At 45.4% G+C, this 17,250-nt stretch overlaps 4 protein-coding genes across 4 annotated transcripts in view; 2 read left to right on the top strand and 2 right to left on the bottom strand.

Moving 5' to 3' along the window:
• Window positions 1-1,069: 1,069 nt before the first annotated feature.
• On the bottom strand, window positions 1,070-1,519 carry SERLADRAFT_394623 (uncharacterized protein; the record flags this gene model as incomplete). Its single annotated transcript, XM_007320510.1, has 2 exons — window positions 1,070-1,336; window positions 1,413-1,519. A coding segment is annotated over one exon (185 nt), but the record flags the coding sequence as incomplete, so codon positions are not given.
• A 2,195-nt stretch (window positions 1,520-3,714) lies between these two features.
• On the top strand, window positions 3,715-5,822 carry SERLADRAFT_440062 (uncharacterized protein; the record flags this gene model as incomplete). The annotated part of the gene is made up of 5 exons (XM_007320509.1): window positions 3,715-3,747; window positions 3,806-4,246; window positions 4,716-4,838; window positions 4,888-5,128; window positions 5,182-5,822. 5 exons carry the CDS (start codon window positions 3,715-3,717, stop codon window positions 5,820-5,822), a joined length of 1,479 nt encoding a protein of 492 aa, XP_007320571.1.
• Window positions 5,823-10,076: 4,254 nt separating this feature from the next.
• On the bottom strand, window positions 10,077-11,138 carry SERLADRAFT_440060 (uncharacterized protein; the record flags this gene model as incomplete). The annotated part of the gene is made up of 3 exons (XM_007320508.1): window positions 10,077-10,222; window positions 10,304-10,934; window positions 10,995-11,138. The coding sequence occupies 3 exons, from the start codon at window positions 11,136-11,138 to the stop codon at window positions 10,077-10,079; spliced, it is 921 nt and encodes a 306-aa protein (XP_007320570.1).
• Window positions 11,139-16,080: 4,942 nt separating this feature from the next.
• SERLADRAFT_472311 (uncharacterized protein) overlaps window positions 16,081-17,250 on the top strand; it is a gene marked incomplete at both ends in the record, with an annotated part of 2,348 nt that continues 1,178 nt past the window's right edge. The window contains 5 exons of the mRNA XM_007320507.1: window positions 16,081-16,360; window positions 16,429-16,558; window positions 16,608-16,799; window positions 16,862-17,013; window positions 17,068-17,174. Coding sequence (XP_007320569.1) covers window positions 16,150-16,360; window positions 16,429-16,558; window positions 16,608-16,799; window positions 16,862-17,013; window positions 17,068-17,174 — 792 coding nt within the window. The remainder of the gene's footprint in view (window positions 16,361-16,428; window positions 16,559-16,607; window positions 16,800-16,861; window positions 17,014-17,067; window positions 17,175-17,250) is intronic.

The raw sequence follows: 17,250 nt of genomic DNA, 5'->3' as shown, positions 1-17,250 counted from the left end.
GCATGGATAGCGAAGGTGGAGTGGGAGGTGGAGGTGGGACATTGTCAGAAGACCTCTTCAAGCCAGGGAAGTAGCACTCATCAAAATCAGCTCTTAGAGATAACAGTGCGCTTGGTGGTAGGATTGTAGAATTTCCATCCCTTGTACCCCTCAGGGTAACCAATAAACACACATTTCTCCATATGAGAGCCAAAGACGCCTCTTTTGTCCTTTTGCATATGCACATAAGCAGTGCAGCCCCAAACGCGAAGGTGAGACATGTCAGGCTTGCATCCATACCACAACTCAAATGGAGTGGCATGGGCCACTGCATCAGTGGGACACCTGTTCCAGACATGCACCAAAGCGGACAGACATTCACCCCAGAAGCTGTTAGGCAATGCAGACTCTGATAACATGGCAGTGATACGCTCAGTCAGAAGTCTGTTTGCTCGCTCTGCCACACCATTCTGCTGAGGACAATTCCTGGTGGTATGCTGTCTGACAATCCCATGGTCATCTGTGAATTGCTCAAATTCCTTGGACATGTACTCTCCACCTTTGTCATCGCGCAGAGCCTTGATTTTACGCTCCAATTGAGTCTCAGCATAAGCCTTGAATCTCTTGAAAGCATCAAAGACATCTGACTTGGCCTTGAGAGGCACAACAACACGGAATCGACTGTGATCGTCAATGAAGGTGACCCAGTAGCGATAACCAGAGAATGTGGGGGAAGAGACTTGGTGTACATCAGAATGGATGAGGTCCAAAGGATGAGCAGAGCGAGTATCAGATGAGGGGAATGGATTGGCATGCATCTTGCCAGACAAGCACGGTTCACAGACAGGATCAGGAGCAGCCTTGGATTCCAGTGTAAGCCCAGTGACCAGATCTCTCTGTATCAGTCTCTTGACATCAGCATGATGGTGGTGAGCCAATCTGCGATGCCAGAGCATCAAATCAAGTGGTATAGTTGCAGTACAATGTCCCAATTCAACACAAGTAGCAGTAGATCCATCAAGGAATGCTGCATTGTTATCATTGATAGTTGCAGTGAACAAGAGAGTGTTGTCACGCATAAAGGACATGGAATGAGACGAAATAGTGACATTGAAACCACTTTGACGAGTTAAATACAAGACTGAGAGGAGATTATTTCGAAGATCTGGTACATGGAGCACTCTAGAGAATTCCACAGCCCTAGCCACTTTGCCATTCATCACAGGATTAAACACCACAGTACCAACACCAGCTGAATAGACAACAGTGTGATCAGCCAGCTTGATTGGCACACAATATGGGGTATAGTGGTGCACCCAATGACGATGAGGTGTCATATGAGAAGTGGCGCCTGTGTCTGCATTCCAATCAATGTCAGCATCAAGTTGGAGAGGGCAATGAGGATCAGAGGGATGAATGGAACGAAGACTTGCATTCCCAGCTGATTCAGTGACCACAGTAGATGAATTGGCATTGTTGGGCGAAGATTTGGGCTGCTGAGAGGTATTCTGAGAGTTGCTGGAGCCTGCCTGAGCCTTATTGCCGCGCTTGTAGCGATTCTTAGCACCCTCCACTGCCTGTTGGCGACTAGCAATGTATCTGTGGCATTTGTCTTGGGTATGACCAAGTAAACCACAGAAATCACACTGAACGCGAGTAGAGGTGGTGGATTGGTTGCAATGATGGCAGTTAGGATGGGTGCAGATGCTATTGGCAGTGGTAGACGAAGAATGCAAGGCAGAATCGACTTCAGCACGACGACGGCGATTGACCTCTTCAGCAAGGAAAGCATCCCTGAGCTGGGTCTTATCCAAGGTGCCCAGAAGTAGTAGAGATGAAGTGAAGTGGGCATATTGATCAGGAAGCGCCCTAATCATGGCCATGCATGTCAATTCATCGTCCAATTCAGACAATGAGAAGCCAGTAGGACAAAGATTTTGAATCTGATGCATGCCTTCATCAATTCTGGTCATGAGAGACTGCAGGGACTCGTCCTCCTTCTTTCTGATAGAGAAGAAGTCGTCATAGGCATTAAATCTCGTCCCAGGCTTCTTAGAGACGTGCACAATTGCCAGTTTCTCCCAGATCTTGACAGGATCATCAATGATGCCATCAAGATGGATGCACTGCTCTTTGGTGACATTGAGGTATAATGCACCAGCAGCCTTTTCAGCTCTCAACTCCCATTTCTCTATTGCTTCAGCGTCAGTCCCAGGACACTTTTCAGCGCCAGAGACGAGCCTCCACAGTCCCTTGGTCATCAACCAAGCTTGCATTTCACCACTCCACTGGGGGTAGTTAGTGCCAGACAAGGGATGGAACTTGGGATCAGAGTCAGACATGATGGGTGTTGTATAAGACAATAGAGCAATGATAAATGATGTAGGAGACGGCTATAGGCGATGGAATAGTGGCAAAGACAATGGGCAACAGTAGGAGGCGAGCAGATAAGATGGTGAGGCGGTAGAGAGAGGATATGGAGAGGGTCAGAAAGCGCAAGGATAGGTCCAAATAGGGTCCAAAAAGCGTCCAAAAGCGATCCAGGAGGGTGCTAAGGCTTCCTAGTGCTGCTACAGGGTTACGCCTGTGTTCCTCTTTCAATTCCACACTGATATTAACAGAGAAATCGCCTCGAGACAGTGTTGGTTAATAGGGCTTGTATATGAGTCAACAAAGTGACTTAAGCTCCCCAAACACCACAGACTGAGAGAGGCTCTAGGCAACAGCAAACTGAGGCAATGCAGGCGAGCTTCACAGTCTATAGGCTTGTTCTATCTGATAATGGACAGAGTAGAGAAGATTGGAGCTTTATGCACACACTAGATATGCCAAAAAGCGAAAAATAGGGCAAAAAGTCGAAATTGATGCAGAGACAGATAAGATGGATGGATTGCCACCAATTCAGAGGTATAGGGAAAAATTTATAGAGTAATAGATGGCCCAAATATCACAAGAAGTGAAGCACAGGATGTGGAGATATGGAATAGGGGGCCAAAAGGTGGTCAAATGATGATGAAGGCTCACAGAAAGGTCCAGCTCAAATCCAACCGCTCTGACAGGTCTCCTAGGGTTATTTAGGCCGTAGAAGACGATGGTAGAAGTTACAGGACGATCAGATAAGGATTGGGCGAGATATGGTGCAGATAAGACCAAAAAAGCGTCCGAAATGGGGGTAACTTGCAACAAGGAGTTGTTGTTGGAGATCAAGATGAGATCAGAGTAATCTGAGGTGATGGATGAGATAATAAGAGTCCCAGAAGACAATGGTTACGATGGATAAGCAGTAGGACGCTTGGATGGTGAGATATGAGGTCAGGAAGATGGCTAGAGCACAGGGCTCATAACCTATTAAGAACAAAGCTTGAAGGAAGTGTCTAGCCACTTGCTGAGAGCAATCAGGGACTGGAACTAGAGTCCAATGTGAGTAACTATATTATTAGAGAGTATGACAGGTATACAGTACCTAGAGTCCAATGTGAGTAACTAGAGAATAGGAAGCATTGGACTCTGCAGTACTGTCCGAAATTTTGTAAACAAAGGTAAACAAAGCAGCCATAAAGGCGAAATAATAGAGAACACAATCAATAGTGAATGATAGAAGAATAGATAGAGAAAGGAATGAAAATATATAGGTAGCACAAAGGTGCAGAATCACCAAAACTAACATTCACTTGTTCACCTCATTACCTGAGCAGGTTACAAGCTATGACAGCATATCTCTAAAGCTATCAGTCAATGGTCTTCTGCCATTCGGACTGCGTTAGACAGGTACAACAAGCTTGCAGCCAAGCAAAAAAACCCAGTACCTGTCCTAGAATATTCCCAGGTGGTGTTGTACGCTTGGTTGGGTGAATTTGAACTATTGAAACGTTCATGTCATGACATTCTAAAGAAACCATGGGCTGTGCCATCAAATTGTGAACTGGCAGTGAAATATTTCAAGGTTATTCGTGCGCAAGAGGAAATCAAATGTCTTAATGTTGAAATCAGGAGGCTGCATGAGTGGGTTAATGCTGAGGATGCACATCTGCTTGCTACGGCTGAGGGTACTGCAGGTGATGAGTATATTGCATTGGAAATTAATGCCATGTATCTCACCCGTCAGCATGTTAACAATGTTCACCGCCATCGTCTACAGCAGATTTATAATCTCAAAGGCTTTTCTGGAGATATCAAAGACAATAACTCTGCACGGCACAACAATACCATCAATTCTCAAGAATTAGATAACGGCGACGATGAAGAAGATGAAGTTTTATTTGAGGAGGTTTCTAGGATGCAGGAGTGCCTTCAAAGAATGTCAATATAATGAATTTTGATACCAGATGTAGTTTATGATACCATTTACATGAATAAGAATGTCAATTTTATGTTGATTATATTGATAGTATGAGTGGTACTGGATTGTCAATTGCTAAACGGTTTTTGATGGTTTGCTATTTTTGTGTTTGTCATATCAGGATATCTACACCAGGACATAGTCTACAACTCATTCGATAAGCTGAAATGGCCAGCTTGTGACATGGCACTGAATGGTGCACTTATGGTCAGTCACACTCAATTCCGAGCTATTTTGGGCTGTCTTTTCACTATTCAGCAGAGCAGCCAATTTGATAAAGGTTTCCTGAAGAATTAGTTTGGCCAATGGCTGCTTATCACCAACTCTACAAATCACACTGACGCTTACTCACACGTGCCAAGTTAAGTGCAGTCACTGCCTTACGACACACTCCTAGGTGTTTCTTACTACCACTACTATCACAACAGATAATATCACTACCACTTCTGACACTATGTGTGCCATTCATAGCAGAGAAGCAGAGCACCGATTAGCTTATCTGGACCTTGGGGTTAATATGGTGAGCCTCACACTTTTTGTTTACCGTTCTAGTTCACACAAATTTCTAGAAATTTGATCATAGTGTTTGTCTTTCGGCTTGCTTTGAGATGAAGAAATCGAGGTTTTTAGGACTCGGGGAATCATTTTTTACAGTTGCGGTTTCAGAGAATGAGTGGAGTCATGCAGTACAAGATGCTGTTTCCTTGATACAAGATATATTTGAGAGCACTGTGGCACCTACGCTCTGCAAGGCTTGTTTTAAAGCTTTCTGGGAGTCCATTGTCATTCCCGATCATCTGAAGCTTCCAGGTATGTGTTTTTATATGTTGCTTTTGCCAGGGTACTTAAGGACTGTCACAAAGTCAACAACATTACCCTGCAGTTTCCTAATCCCATCTCCAACTCATCCGTCAACGACACAGGCCCACCTTCACTGAATAGCTCTGACAAATATTGGACGTATGTTGAGTCCCTTGATTCAATAATGACTGAAGACATATTTGATGCAACATTCACCACATTTGACGGTGAGACCAATAGTGGTAACTTGCCGGTCACATCCACTCCCCAACCTAGCAGTACTCCTGCAGCCTCCACCACCACCCCATTGTCGCCTCATTCGTCCTCCGGCTCCAAGCAGCTGCATAACTCTGACACCGACTCTTATTTGTCACTACACACGCTATCCAGTAATGTGCCCAGCTATAAAAACCATCCTCAAATGTTGTTTGTTAATGTGAGGAAATCCTCCAACAAAGCCTTGGCCAAATCACAGCAATCACGTTCCGAGTTCCTTCGTTACATAAACACTCACTTTGCGCCGACCAATCACTTGTTGGAGAGGGCTCAAAAGTCTGGGGGTATATCAACTGACATCAGCAAGGGCAAGGCAGCTACGCCTCCAATGCCCAGATACCAAAATTCCAGTGCCAAGGATGCCCCAGTACTTGCTCCCGCTAGCCAGCATAGAAGAAAGGCCTTGATTGTAACAACCAAGAGTTAGTTACTCTGGCGCACACAGGAACACACTATAAAGGTAGTGAAAGATGGGGAGTGGGTACCCCTTGGGCTGCAGTGAGTTAGTTGGTATACAACAGGAGGACTCGCTGAGGAGTCTCCTGGATCTATTGGGGTATATATACTACTACAGGTTTGTTTGTACATGTGTACTATACAGTTGATGAAGGCAGTGGCTGATGATGTCATAGGGCCTAGCCCGTATGGCCAGCTCCACTGCGTGAGAGAGTTAAGTCTAAAAGTAAAAGAAAGGCAACACGGCGCGAGAAAGGGAAATGCCGCGTGGCACTTAAAGTATAAAGTTAAAGCGGAGAATAAAAAGGAAAGGAGATGTCCGGAAATTGTGTTATCGTAACACTACCCCCCTTCTAAGGCTCGACTTCCAGGCGAGACCAAATTCCGGAGGTAGTGGTAAAATTTTCGGGCATAGGTTGAAAGAGGGAATTAAAAAGGTTTGAATCCATGCCTCTAAGCTTCCTGGGAGCTGAGGGATTCCTAGAATAAAATTTGCGAACAGCGTCGTGGGAGTTTTCCAGATGGGATTCTGGTTCCCACGTTCTGTCCTCGTCTCCATAGCCTTTCCATAGGACCAGGAACTCTAATTTTCCACGCTTCAAGCGTGCATCTACCACCCGTTCGACTTCGAACTCTTCTTCACCTTCCTGGGTGACTACCACCGGACTGGGCCGGTCTACACGCTGTCCCGGCAGCGGTCCTTTGTAGGGTTTCACACGGCTAATGTTAACCGTGGGTACCACCCTCATTCGTTTTGGGAGTTCCAGCTCCACCGCATTAGGTTTGACTTCCTTAATCCGGTAAGGGCCAATCCACTTTTCGGTCAGTTTTCTAGACTGCCGGTCTTTTAATTTCAGGTGGTCGGTGTCTAGCCAGACCAGGTCACCGACCTTGTAATCAGGGGCCTTAGAGCGTCTACGCTCTGCCCTGTCTTTCATCTGCTCCGCAGTTTTAAATAGCGCTTTGCGCGTTTCGTCCAAGACAGACTTCATGTCTTTTGCCATGTTCCCAGCAGCCTCGTTTTTGCTTTTGCCAGGTTCTACACCCATTCTGGGGAGGTACGATCTAGTAACCTCGAATGGTGCCTTTCCTGTAGCCGACGACTGTTTAATATTATAAGAGAACTGGGCTATCTTTAGCCACTTGGCCCAATCTGTCTGTCTGTCGTTAATAAATATCTGGAGATACTGTTTCAACTCCTGGTTGAGTCTCTCCGTTTGTCCATCGGTTTGCGGATGGAACGCCGTGGATAATTTAGGTTTGATGCCCAGCATCCGGCACAATTCTTTCGTAAACTCGCTAGCGAATTGCGGTCCTCTATCGGAGATTACTGTTTCTGGTAACCCATGGATTGACCATACAAAATCTTTAAATAGGTCTGCCGTACCGGCGGCGGTGATGGTTTTGTTGGTGGGTATGAATACCACTTCTTTGGAGAAGCGGTCTACTACCACCATTACTGAATCGTACCCGTTTGACTCGGGCAGATCCGTCGTGAAGTCCACCAATATATCCTGCCAGGGGCCAGCTGGTATCGGGTTCGGCATGAGTTTACCCGCCGGCGGTTGATGGGAATTCTTGGCCATGGCGCATCTCAGACAGGATTTTACGTATTCCTGTATGTCTTTGACCATGCCCGGCCACATGTAGTTTCTGGAGATCAACTCCATCGTACGTTGCCATCCAGGGTGCCCAGCCACTGGAGTGTCATGATGTCTATCTATTGCCTTGATCCTTGCGGACTCAGGCACATAGATTTTGTTTTTGAAATAAAAGAGCCCGTCTTTCCATAAATAGTTTTCATTGCCGTCAAGGCGTGCCTTTTCCTCTGGGGAGATGTCTTTCCTGAAGACTTCTAGGAGAGCAGAATCTTGCCCGATTCTAACATTGGCAACCCTTGATTGATCTATCAGGGTGACACCTTTGTTGTCATCTTCAATGCCGTTGGCATGATCCTCTCTTCTAGATAAAGCATCCGCTTTCCCCATTGAGCTTCCTGGCTTATGAATTAATTTATAATTGAACCTTGACAAGTACACCGCGTAGCGGGCTTGTCTCCGGTTCAGGTCTCGGGCCGTCATGAAGTACTCTAGGTTCTTATGATCGGTCCAAATTTCGAATTGGTGCCTAGCACCTTCTAAGTAGTGCCAGTGCTCTAAAGCTCTAATGATGGCCAGCATCTCTTTGTCGTATATTTGATAGTTGCGCTCTGTAGGCGACAAACTATGTGATAAATAGGCACAAGGCCTCCAAAGATCATCAGGGCATTTGATTGATAGAACAGCCCCAGTGGCGAAGTCAGAAGAGTCGGTTTCTAGCCGGAACTCTTCGTCTAATTCAGGGAATGCCAATATGGGTGCTGTTGTAAATGCCTGTTTAAGTTTATCAAAAGCTTCCTGTTCTTTGGCGCCCCACTGCCAAACAAGGTCCTTTTTGGTGAGATCGTTCAACGGTCTCGTGATTTTTGCAAAGTTTTCAATAAACCTTCGGTAGAAATTACCTAAGCCTAGGAAAGCCCTAACTCCTTTGACGCGAGTAGGTTCTGGCCATTCCAAAATAGCTTGAACTTTCTCAGGGTTCATCCTGATTCCGTTCTGGCCTATGATCATACCGAGGAAGTCTACTTCCTTTACTTTAAAATTACATTTTTCGGGTTTAACGAATAGGTCCCGTTCCTGTAAGCGTCGAAGGACTTCTTGCACGATCCTGTCATGCTCAGCCTCATCGTCCGACTTTGTAAATATTAATAAATCGTCAATGTAAATGACGACACAGTTTTCCATATCCGCAAAGATCTCGTTCATCATGCTCTGGAAGGTCGCCGGTGAATTGGTCAACCCAAAGAACATAACAAGGGGTTCGAAAGATCCTCGGTGGCACGTGAATGCGGCCTTCCAAGCATCTTCCTCTTTGATTCGTACATTGTTGTACCCCCATCTGAGATCCATCTTTGTCAGGATTTTGGCGCCAGCCAATTTGTCCACCAGCTGACTAATCAAAGGCAGCGGATACGCATTTTTAACTGTGTGCTCATTCACGTAACGATAGTCCATAATCATTCGCTTTTTACCATCCTTTTTAGGAATGAAGAACACCGGGGACGTCATAGGACTTTTGGAAGGTCTGATGTAACCCTTCCTAAGTTGTTCGTCTATGAAACTAGATACCTCGTCTCTTTTGGGAGCAGAGAGCGGTATCATGTGTCCCTTCCTTGGTTTGAAGGTGTCTTTCAAATCTATAGCATGGTCCCAAGGCTTAGCCTCTGGGAAGCGCTCTGATTTGTGTTTTGAAAAGACTTTCCAGAAGTTGTGGTACTCGGGAGGTACCAGCCTCTTAATCTCTTCCTCAGGTTTTACCTCATCATCGTTATCGTCGATCTTTTCTAAAGATCTGAGCTCGTAAACGTGACTAGCGTTTAACTTTTCGAGACGCTCATTGTGACGGACATGATTTGGTTTACCCAAGTTTACACATTCCTGGGGACAACGTGACAATGTGACAACCCCTGTCTGCCAGTTGATCTCAGGATTGTGTTTAAATAGCCAGGTCCAGCCTAAGATTAAATTAATCTTCCCTAGTTGGGTAGTCTCGGCAGTGACTCGTTCTCTGTGTCCTTGGTATTCGACCACAAAAGAACATTTGTGTGTAATACAGCCACCTGCGTTAAGCGTACCGTCAATGTTATAGACGGGAATAGACGTTTCTAATTTTACAAGGGGGAGTCCAATTCGCTCTGCCCAGACCTGATCTATGAAGATCCCGTTAGCGCCTGAATCAAGCAGTGCGCTCGTTGAGTGTACTTTGCCCCTGGCAAGGTTTTCCACGCCAACGTCTAAACGGATCTCCTTTTGGAATAAATACGTGCGCATCAACACACGCCTTGGGATTTCGGGAAAGGGTGGCTCCGAAGAAGAAGAAGAAGAAGAAGAAGAAATTTTGAATGACACATGTTTTTCTATTTTTGTTTTACCAGAATCAAGCACCCTAGTGTTTGTCTCGCCGGGGCCACGCTCCAAGGGAGACGCTGGTGCAGCGGTAGTATCATAAATATTACAGTTACATTTCTTCATACAAGTACATACTTCTGATAACAAATTTAAAAACTTATTTACAAATTGGGGAGCCATCCCCGTCATTCCGTTATTGCTCGTGCAACACCCCGGAGCAGGGGCCACTTTGTTGTGGTTTACTTCATTTTTACCAGGAGCTAAGGTACCCAAGTGACCTAAGCCCCGAATTCTTTTCCCTGAGCCTTCATTTTGTTGACCTGTTGGTCATAGAAGAAGGCCCGGATTTCGTCGTAAGAACGACCGGCCAAAGAGTTGAGCCGATTGTCCGGCTTTTCGATTTCTAGTTGGCGCGCTTGTCGCCCTTGATTATTTTTTTGTTGGGCAGCCTGCGCCCCGTTTCTACAGTCTCAGGACATGTGTCCCTCTTGGCCGCAGTTGTAACAGTTGCCCTTGAATCTGCGCATTTGTCCGCCTTGGACCGCGCCGATATCCATAGGAGCACCCTGTCCTGGCTGCAGCCCGAACGGCTTGAACCCGTGAGAGTGATTATGATGTTGGTTTGATGACCCAGGGCGCCTCTGGGGTGTGGTGGTTTGTTTGGTGGACCCGCCACCTTGGTGCATAGCGTAGAGCTCCATGGCCCTACCGACTCGTCGGACTTCCTCGGCTGCTAGAGCCAGGTCGTCACTTCTTGTATCCTGCAGGTAGATCTGCTCTGCAATGCGAGGGTTCACATTGCGTTCCAGCAGTTCTACTGCGTGTTCGTTACCTAACCCTCCTTGGATGGAGAGGGCCAGGAACCGGGTGACATAATCATCCGTCCTCATGTTTCCTTGTTTGAAGGAACGGATTTGCTGACGCGCCCAGTCTCGCTCAGCTTGCGGTTTGAAATATTTTTCAATCTCTTTCTTGAGATCGTCCCAGGTAGGCCACACACCCGCGGTGTAGCATTCCTGGAGTCTTACTTGGGCGTATTGACCCGCCACAGGTCCTTTTAGGCGAGATAGCACCGCAGTGGCTACCTCAAAATCGTCGGCGAAAGCGTCCCAGTTCGCCTTGACCCAAATCTGGAGCTTGATCCACCATTCGGCAAATCACGCTCGGTCTCCTTCGAAGGCGCCAGGGTCAGCGACGAATTCGACTTTCTTGTTAAACTTTTTCTCTACCGAGGGGGTTGCTACAGGGGGGTTGGCCTGTATCTCGGCGAGCTGCGAGGTTAATTCCGCTATCTGCACACGCATTGCGTGCAGTAGCGCATTCATATCTTGCGACGACATGTCGACTTGTTCTCTTTGGGTAACGTAAAAATAGGTAACTGGGGGTCCCCGCTTGCTATCTGCGGATCAACCTCTTCCCAGCTGAGTATCGGATCTCAATCTCCGACTACCCACACTATAGTATTTGAAAAAGTATATAAAAATGTAAACGTAATAAACCCTGGTCCGAACGGTTGTCAGGGGGTGGTCCGCTTGTTAAGCTGTCAACCCTTCTCCAGACTGGCGGAGGCAAGTGCCCGGCCTGGTCAGAGGTATTCAAAAGTGAAAGTTTGTATTTTAAATCTAATCAACAGTGGTTCCACACCGACTGCTGAGCTAAGGTACTCCCCTTAACGCTGGGGGCCGCGTATCAAAGGTTTTGGGTTCTTCTCCCAAAGCACTACAAGGCCGTTGCTAGGAGCGCACCTATCTGCTATGTGGGATATTCCTAACCGCTAACCAATTTCCTTCACCCTGGAGTCCGGGTGCCCAAATGATGGGACTTCTGCACACACGTGCGAGAGAGTAGAAAGAGCAAGTCCTAATGTAACAACCAAGAGTTAGTTACTCTGGCGCACACAGGAACACACTATAAAGGTAGTGGAAGATGGGGAGTGGGTACCCCTTGGGCTGCAGTGAGTTAGTTGGTATACAACAGGAGGACTCGCTGAGGAGTCTCCTGGATCTATTGGGGTATATATACTACTACAGGTTTGTTTGTACATGTGTACTATACAGTTGATGAAGGCAGTGGCTGATGATGTCATAGGGCCTAGCCCGTATGGCCAGCTCCACTGCGTGAGAGAGTTAAGTCTAAAAGTAAAAGAAAGGCAACACGGCGCGAGAAAGGGAAATGCCGCGTGGCACTTAAAGTATAAAGTTAAAGCGGAGAATAAAAAGGAAAGGAGATGTCCGGAAATTGTGTTATCGTAACATGTACACTACAAATTGAATGGTTAGCAAATATATCTTCTGTTTGTATGGCTCCCACTACAGCGCCTCGTATACAACGGCATAAACCAAAGCTCACTGATGCACAAAAAAAACATCACCGTGAACGTTTTGTAGAGCTAACAAATGATATAGTCACTGCCCAGGAGGGATACGAGCAAGAAGCCAATGAAATTGCTCAAAAGCATGGACGGTACATATTGTTTACTACTTTTAAAACCATACAAAAACTCACCATAAACTACTAGGTCATTAAAGTGGACAAATTCACAGTTATACACAGGCAGTCAAATCACAAGACAGCATCGTTGTCCCAATGTATGGAATGCATTTATCCGACAACAGCTACATGCTGCAAACAACGGTAAGTATACTTCTCACAATCCAACTAACTCATTACTATTGATATTATTACAAGGTCGTGAGCATGGAGATCATTATCGACTTACTGATTTCATTGCAAAAAACAGAAGCCTATTAAAACAATACAAGAAGCTAACCACTGCAGAACAACAACAACTTTAACTACAGATCCTTGATATACAAAGTGCAAAACTACAAGCCAAGCATACAAATCCGAAGGCAATCCTGCAAGATGTCAATGCAACTTTCACCGCTATGGACCGCGAAGTAAGCAACCATCAAAAAAGTATTTTTATTTTACATTGATAGCATATTTTAGTGGACATCTATCTGCAAGCGCACCGGCACTGAAGGTTTTTATGTTGCTGTTTGGGGTGGTATTGAGCAGTTTTCCGAACCGAAGATGTTTTTCACCCAAAAAGCAGAATTGTTTATCCAACATGCATTGGATCTTGATCTGTGCCGCTAAGCACTGAAACTTGAGGCTTGGACTGTCAGCGGATTAGGTATTGTCCCTTTATAATTGTCGTTGATGTGGGCTAATTGTGATATTACTACTAGACAACATCTCAACAGCAAACCATGCTCGACCACTCAACAACTTGATCAGTCAGTGTCAAAGACTTATCCAAGATGGTCTTGGTGGGTCATTTATCTGTATCACTACATCAGCTAATTGAATATAGATTTGATTGCTGATGAAGATCATATTGCATCATCCGTACAAATGAATTATAACAACTACGAGAGAAAAATTGTAGAGAAATGTGGTGTCAAACTTAAGGGATGGCCTTTCCCAAAGATGTGTAATCCAAGTAAGATAGGTGGTAGGAAGGAAGTCAAAAAATTGGTTTCAGCGCTGCAAAGTCAACAGTGCAGGTGGGTAAAACTGACTACCGAAGAGGTGGAGGCTCGGAAGATACATACTGCAGAAAGGCAGAGAAATGGAGATGTTGTTTACAGAGACAGGAGAGCCACTCGTAAAAACAAGACTGTGGTAACAAGCACAGCAACTGTACAGTCAGATAGTGAATCATCACATGATACTTGAATCATGACAACTATTCACCTTCGCACTTATGCTTTGTCATATACGAATCATACATACCATGCTCCTCGAGTGTCTCAGCAGGAACACCAATATTTTGCGCAATTTCTGAGAGCATTTTGTGATAAGGTTGATTTCTACCTAGAATATGCTGAACTATGCACTGACTAGCCGGGGATAAAAGGCTTACTTACTTTTGAGCTCCTCTCAACGGCGGTGTTCAAATTCAACTTGGTCTTGATGAATTTTTGTGAGGGTCGACCAAGTAACATGTCACAGCCCACTGTCACGCAAGCTCATCATATGGATATAAGAAGAGGTGAGAAAAGAATACTTCTTGCGGCTCATAAATGCTCTGAATAATCAAGGATTGAGGTACTGAGATGTTGATGTGATCGGAGTAAGGATGAGTTCACAGCAAACAGCAAGAAGAGGACTATGCAGACGGTGTTGAGACGACAATGATGGGGATGATAAGGCATGAGAATATTTGCGAGGAGTTTTTGGGTAGGTCCGGGGCGGGGCTAGCAAGAAAGTCGGAGTTAGAATTTAAGGGAGCGGCCAGCAGACGTGCACAGACCAGTCAACACATAGCGTTGTTTGGTAGTTCTATATGGTAGTTCTATAGCACGGAGAGTATACAATTAAACTACGAACTGACAAGGAAAAAAAATGGTCAAAATTTGACAGTTTTTGAGTGAAATGTTGTGCTTGTCGTTGTCGACGATGAGCACACATGTATAGGTAACGATGGAGACACTGAACACGGTCCGAGCGAAACGTGAGAAGGAATTACTTAAGTCTCAGCTAGGGTTAGGACCACGCACTATATTGTCAACCTACAGTCTACTCTTGAGTGCTGCAGCTAGGATTGAGCCGCCTAATTAGTGAGGAGATCACGCTACAGCCCATTTACTAATTAGTAAGATTTTTGGTGTCACATAGGTGTACAGCAGCTTGAAATGACTAGACTTATACCAGTTATAGCTAAAAAAAGCTCGAACTTGGGGCGTTAGCGTCACGCAAACGTCACACCGCGCTTTGACTGTGTTCTGGTAAATACAGACACTCCGGAGCCAACTCCCGCTCGACTCCAAAGCATCTGTCGATGTTTCACCCAGTGCTCTTCATTCGACATTGCGTTAGTCAAGATGTTCAGGCTATCAGATGGAAATCCGAGGACTAGATGGTCAGGTGCTCGTTTGTATGTTGAAGCCAAAGACTTTGAGCTGGTGATGGCTAAATACTTAGTTTGGGGGGCTCATATGATCAGGGCTTTCAATTTGAAGGAAGGACAATTTTATTTGAATGACTTAGTTGACAATGATATGTTCCTACGTTTTGGAAATTAATGACTACACTGTTTCTAATTGACAAATTATGACATTTGTTTTATAGTATGAGAAAACATGCATTGGCCAGGGCTTGAACCTGGGACTCCAGCTTTCATGGTCTGGTGCTTTACCAACTAAGCTACCAAGGCGTACTTGGAAAGCATACTGATTGGTTGCATGCCCAGAAGGTCCAGAATCACTGTACACGGGTGTGGATCCCATTGTGTTGTGATACTAATAGTAAATACCTTGATCCAAATCTCAAACTTTCAAACAGAGCCTTCCTGATTCCATCTATCTTGACCCACTCATACTCTCTTACACTCAGATTGTGTCTGGCCAGAAACAATCTGAGTCTCTTACTTTTTTATTTCAGCTGATCAGCCCGATCATTTTCTGTTTCGATTCTGATCAGGTTCTGGTCTGCGACAGCTCAGACCATCAGATCGTTCAGGAACGCTACAGACATTTGTAAGATCTGATCCGGTAAAATGGATTTTTCCGACATACAGTTGATATCATTCTGACGAGGTCAAGTGAAATCTAGGTCTTCTCGCACCGCCTATATGCCCCTTTCTTAGAACATTCCGTCCTTGTCGTGGGATCCCCTATTCGGTCCAAAAACAATGGAGCGGATAAAAGTACTCGTGACATAGTATGTTATTAACTCTAGGACCTAACCGATAATAGTATTTGTCTGTCAATACACTCCGACAACTTGAAGGGTTTTGGTTGTGCAACGTATACTAATGTGGCATATGATAACGAGACTCAGAAGTCTTCTTTGTGAGGTGTATGCGTGGTTCTCCTAGTACCCTGATCATTCTTTGAAATTTCCTGGTTTTGTGAAGGAGCCAAGTGATAGAGGTCAGTTTATCACCAACGTTGTTCACTCGTAAAAATAACTATAAGTTGATATGGACCTTTCAAGCCACAGTGTACTGTCTGTACAAGTTCCGAAGCCACAAGTCTAATCACTTTAGTGGGACCGCTAAATGTCATCAGAGGCACGAGTCACAGTTAGCACATCCTCACCTGATAGCGTATTTTCTATCATTGGCTGACGCTATTATTACTGCAAAAGGCAGTACATTCAATGCCTATCTGAGGCTTTCTGTGGAGAATGTTGTGACAATCCATCACACCCTCTCCAAATCGCTGGGAGCTCCGTCTCCAATAGCACCACGCATAAAAATTCCGTCAAACAAGGATCAGATCATGGGGAAGTATGAACCAGCCTGAGGGTACGTGCAGCTGATCTGACCCTGATAGTAACGGTGTGCATATAACACACACTCATGTCTGTTAACTCGAAATCCCTCCAACCACCTAAATCATGTTTGAAAGTTTGAGTACACCTTGTCTTGTTCTGGCTCTCTTGGTTGTTGTGCTGTTGGAGTCTACAAGGCATCTTGCCCGGAGACGAGGAGGCAAGAATTCGTTGTCTTTTCCTCCAGGCCCTTCATCGCTTCCTATCGTGGGTAACGCACTCGAAATCAACTCTACTGCACCGTGGATTACCTATGAGAAATGGGGCAAGACCTACGGTACACTCGTTCTAGTTATGTTGTTGTTCTCCCACACCTGACTGCTTACTTTCTCGTTGACTCGGAAGGCGAAATCATACACTACCGCCTTTTTCAACAACACGTCATCGTTATCAACTCTGAGCAAATAGCAAGAGACCTTCTCGAAAAAAGATCATACAACTATTCAGATAGACCTGCCCTCCTCACAACAGAGCTGTCAGTGTAATTCGTAGTATGTTAATCATCCCTCTAATGAATTCTACAGACTTGGCTGGTCGCTCCATAGTGCAGGGCTGATGCGCTACGGAAATACATGGAGACAACACAGGCGATTTTATCATCAAAGTTTACGGTCGTCTGCGGCTCTTTCCTACCGCCCTTTACAGATGCGCAAAATCCATGAGCTCTTGGTTGACATGCTTGAAGCGCCCGAGGATTTTGTGCGCCACACAGAGACGTGAGTCACCCACAGGAACACATTTAACCAGTTGAATTACCCCTCGCAATTTCTTTTGTCAGAATGGCCGCCTCTATTATAATTTCAATTACATATGGGTATGAGGCAGAGCGTCGCGATGATCCCCTAGTTTCCCTTGTCGAGAACGTCAATGACATAACGATGAAGGCGTTCACTCCCGAAGCCTCCGCGATCCTGACGTCCTGGCCCTTTCGTAAGCCTACTCAAAACTCGATCACAAATATTCCATAACGCCAATTTTTCGTAGTTTTGTACCTCCCTTCTTGGTTTCCTGGTTTAAATATCAAACGCGTTGCGAGAGGATTTCCAGAAATGTTGAACGAGATGATCGAAAAGCCATTTCAGTACACAAAAGTCAAATGGTCCGCGCACTTCATTAATCTCGAATTGATTATTTGCCCCTGACATATCGAAAGGCCTCCAATCCAGC

This window comes from Serpula lacrymans (assembly GCF_000218685.1).
Source record: "Serpula lacrymans var. lacrymans S7.9 unplaced genomic scaffold SERLAscaffold_9, whole genome shotgun sequence".
Taxonomy (NCBI): domain Eukaryota; kingdom Fungi; phylum Basidiomycota; class Agaricomycetes; order Boletales; family Serpulaceae; genus Serpula; species Serpula lacrymans.
The sequence above is the reverse complement of the archived record's forward strand: the minus strand, read 5'-3'. Positions and strand labels throughout refer to the sequence as shown.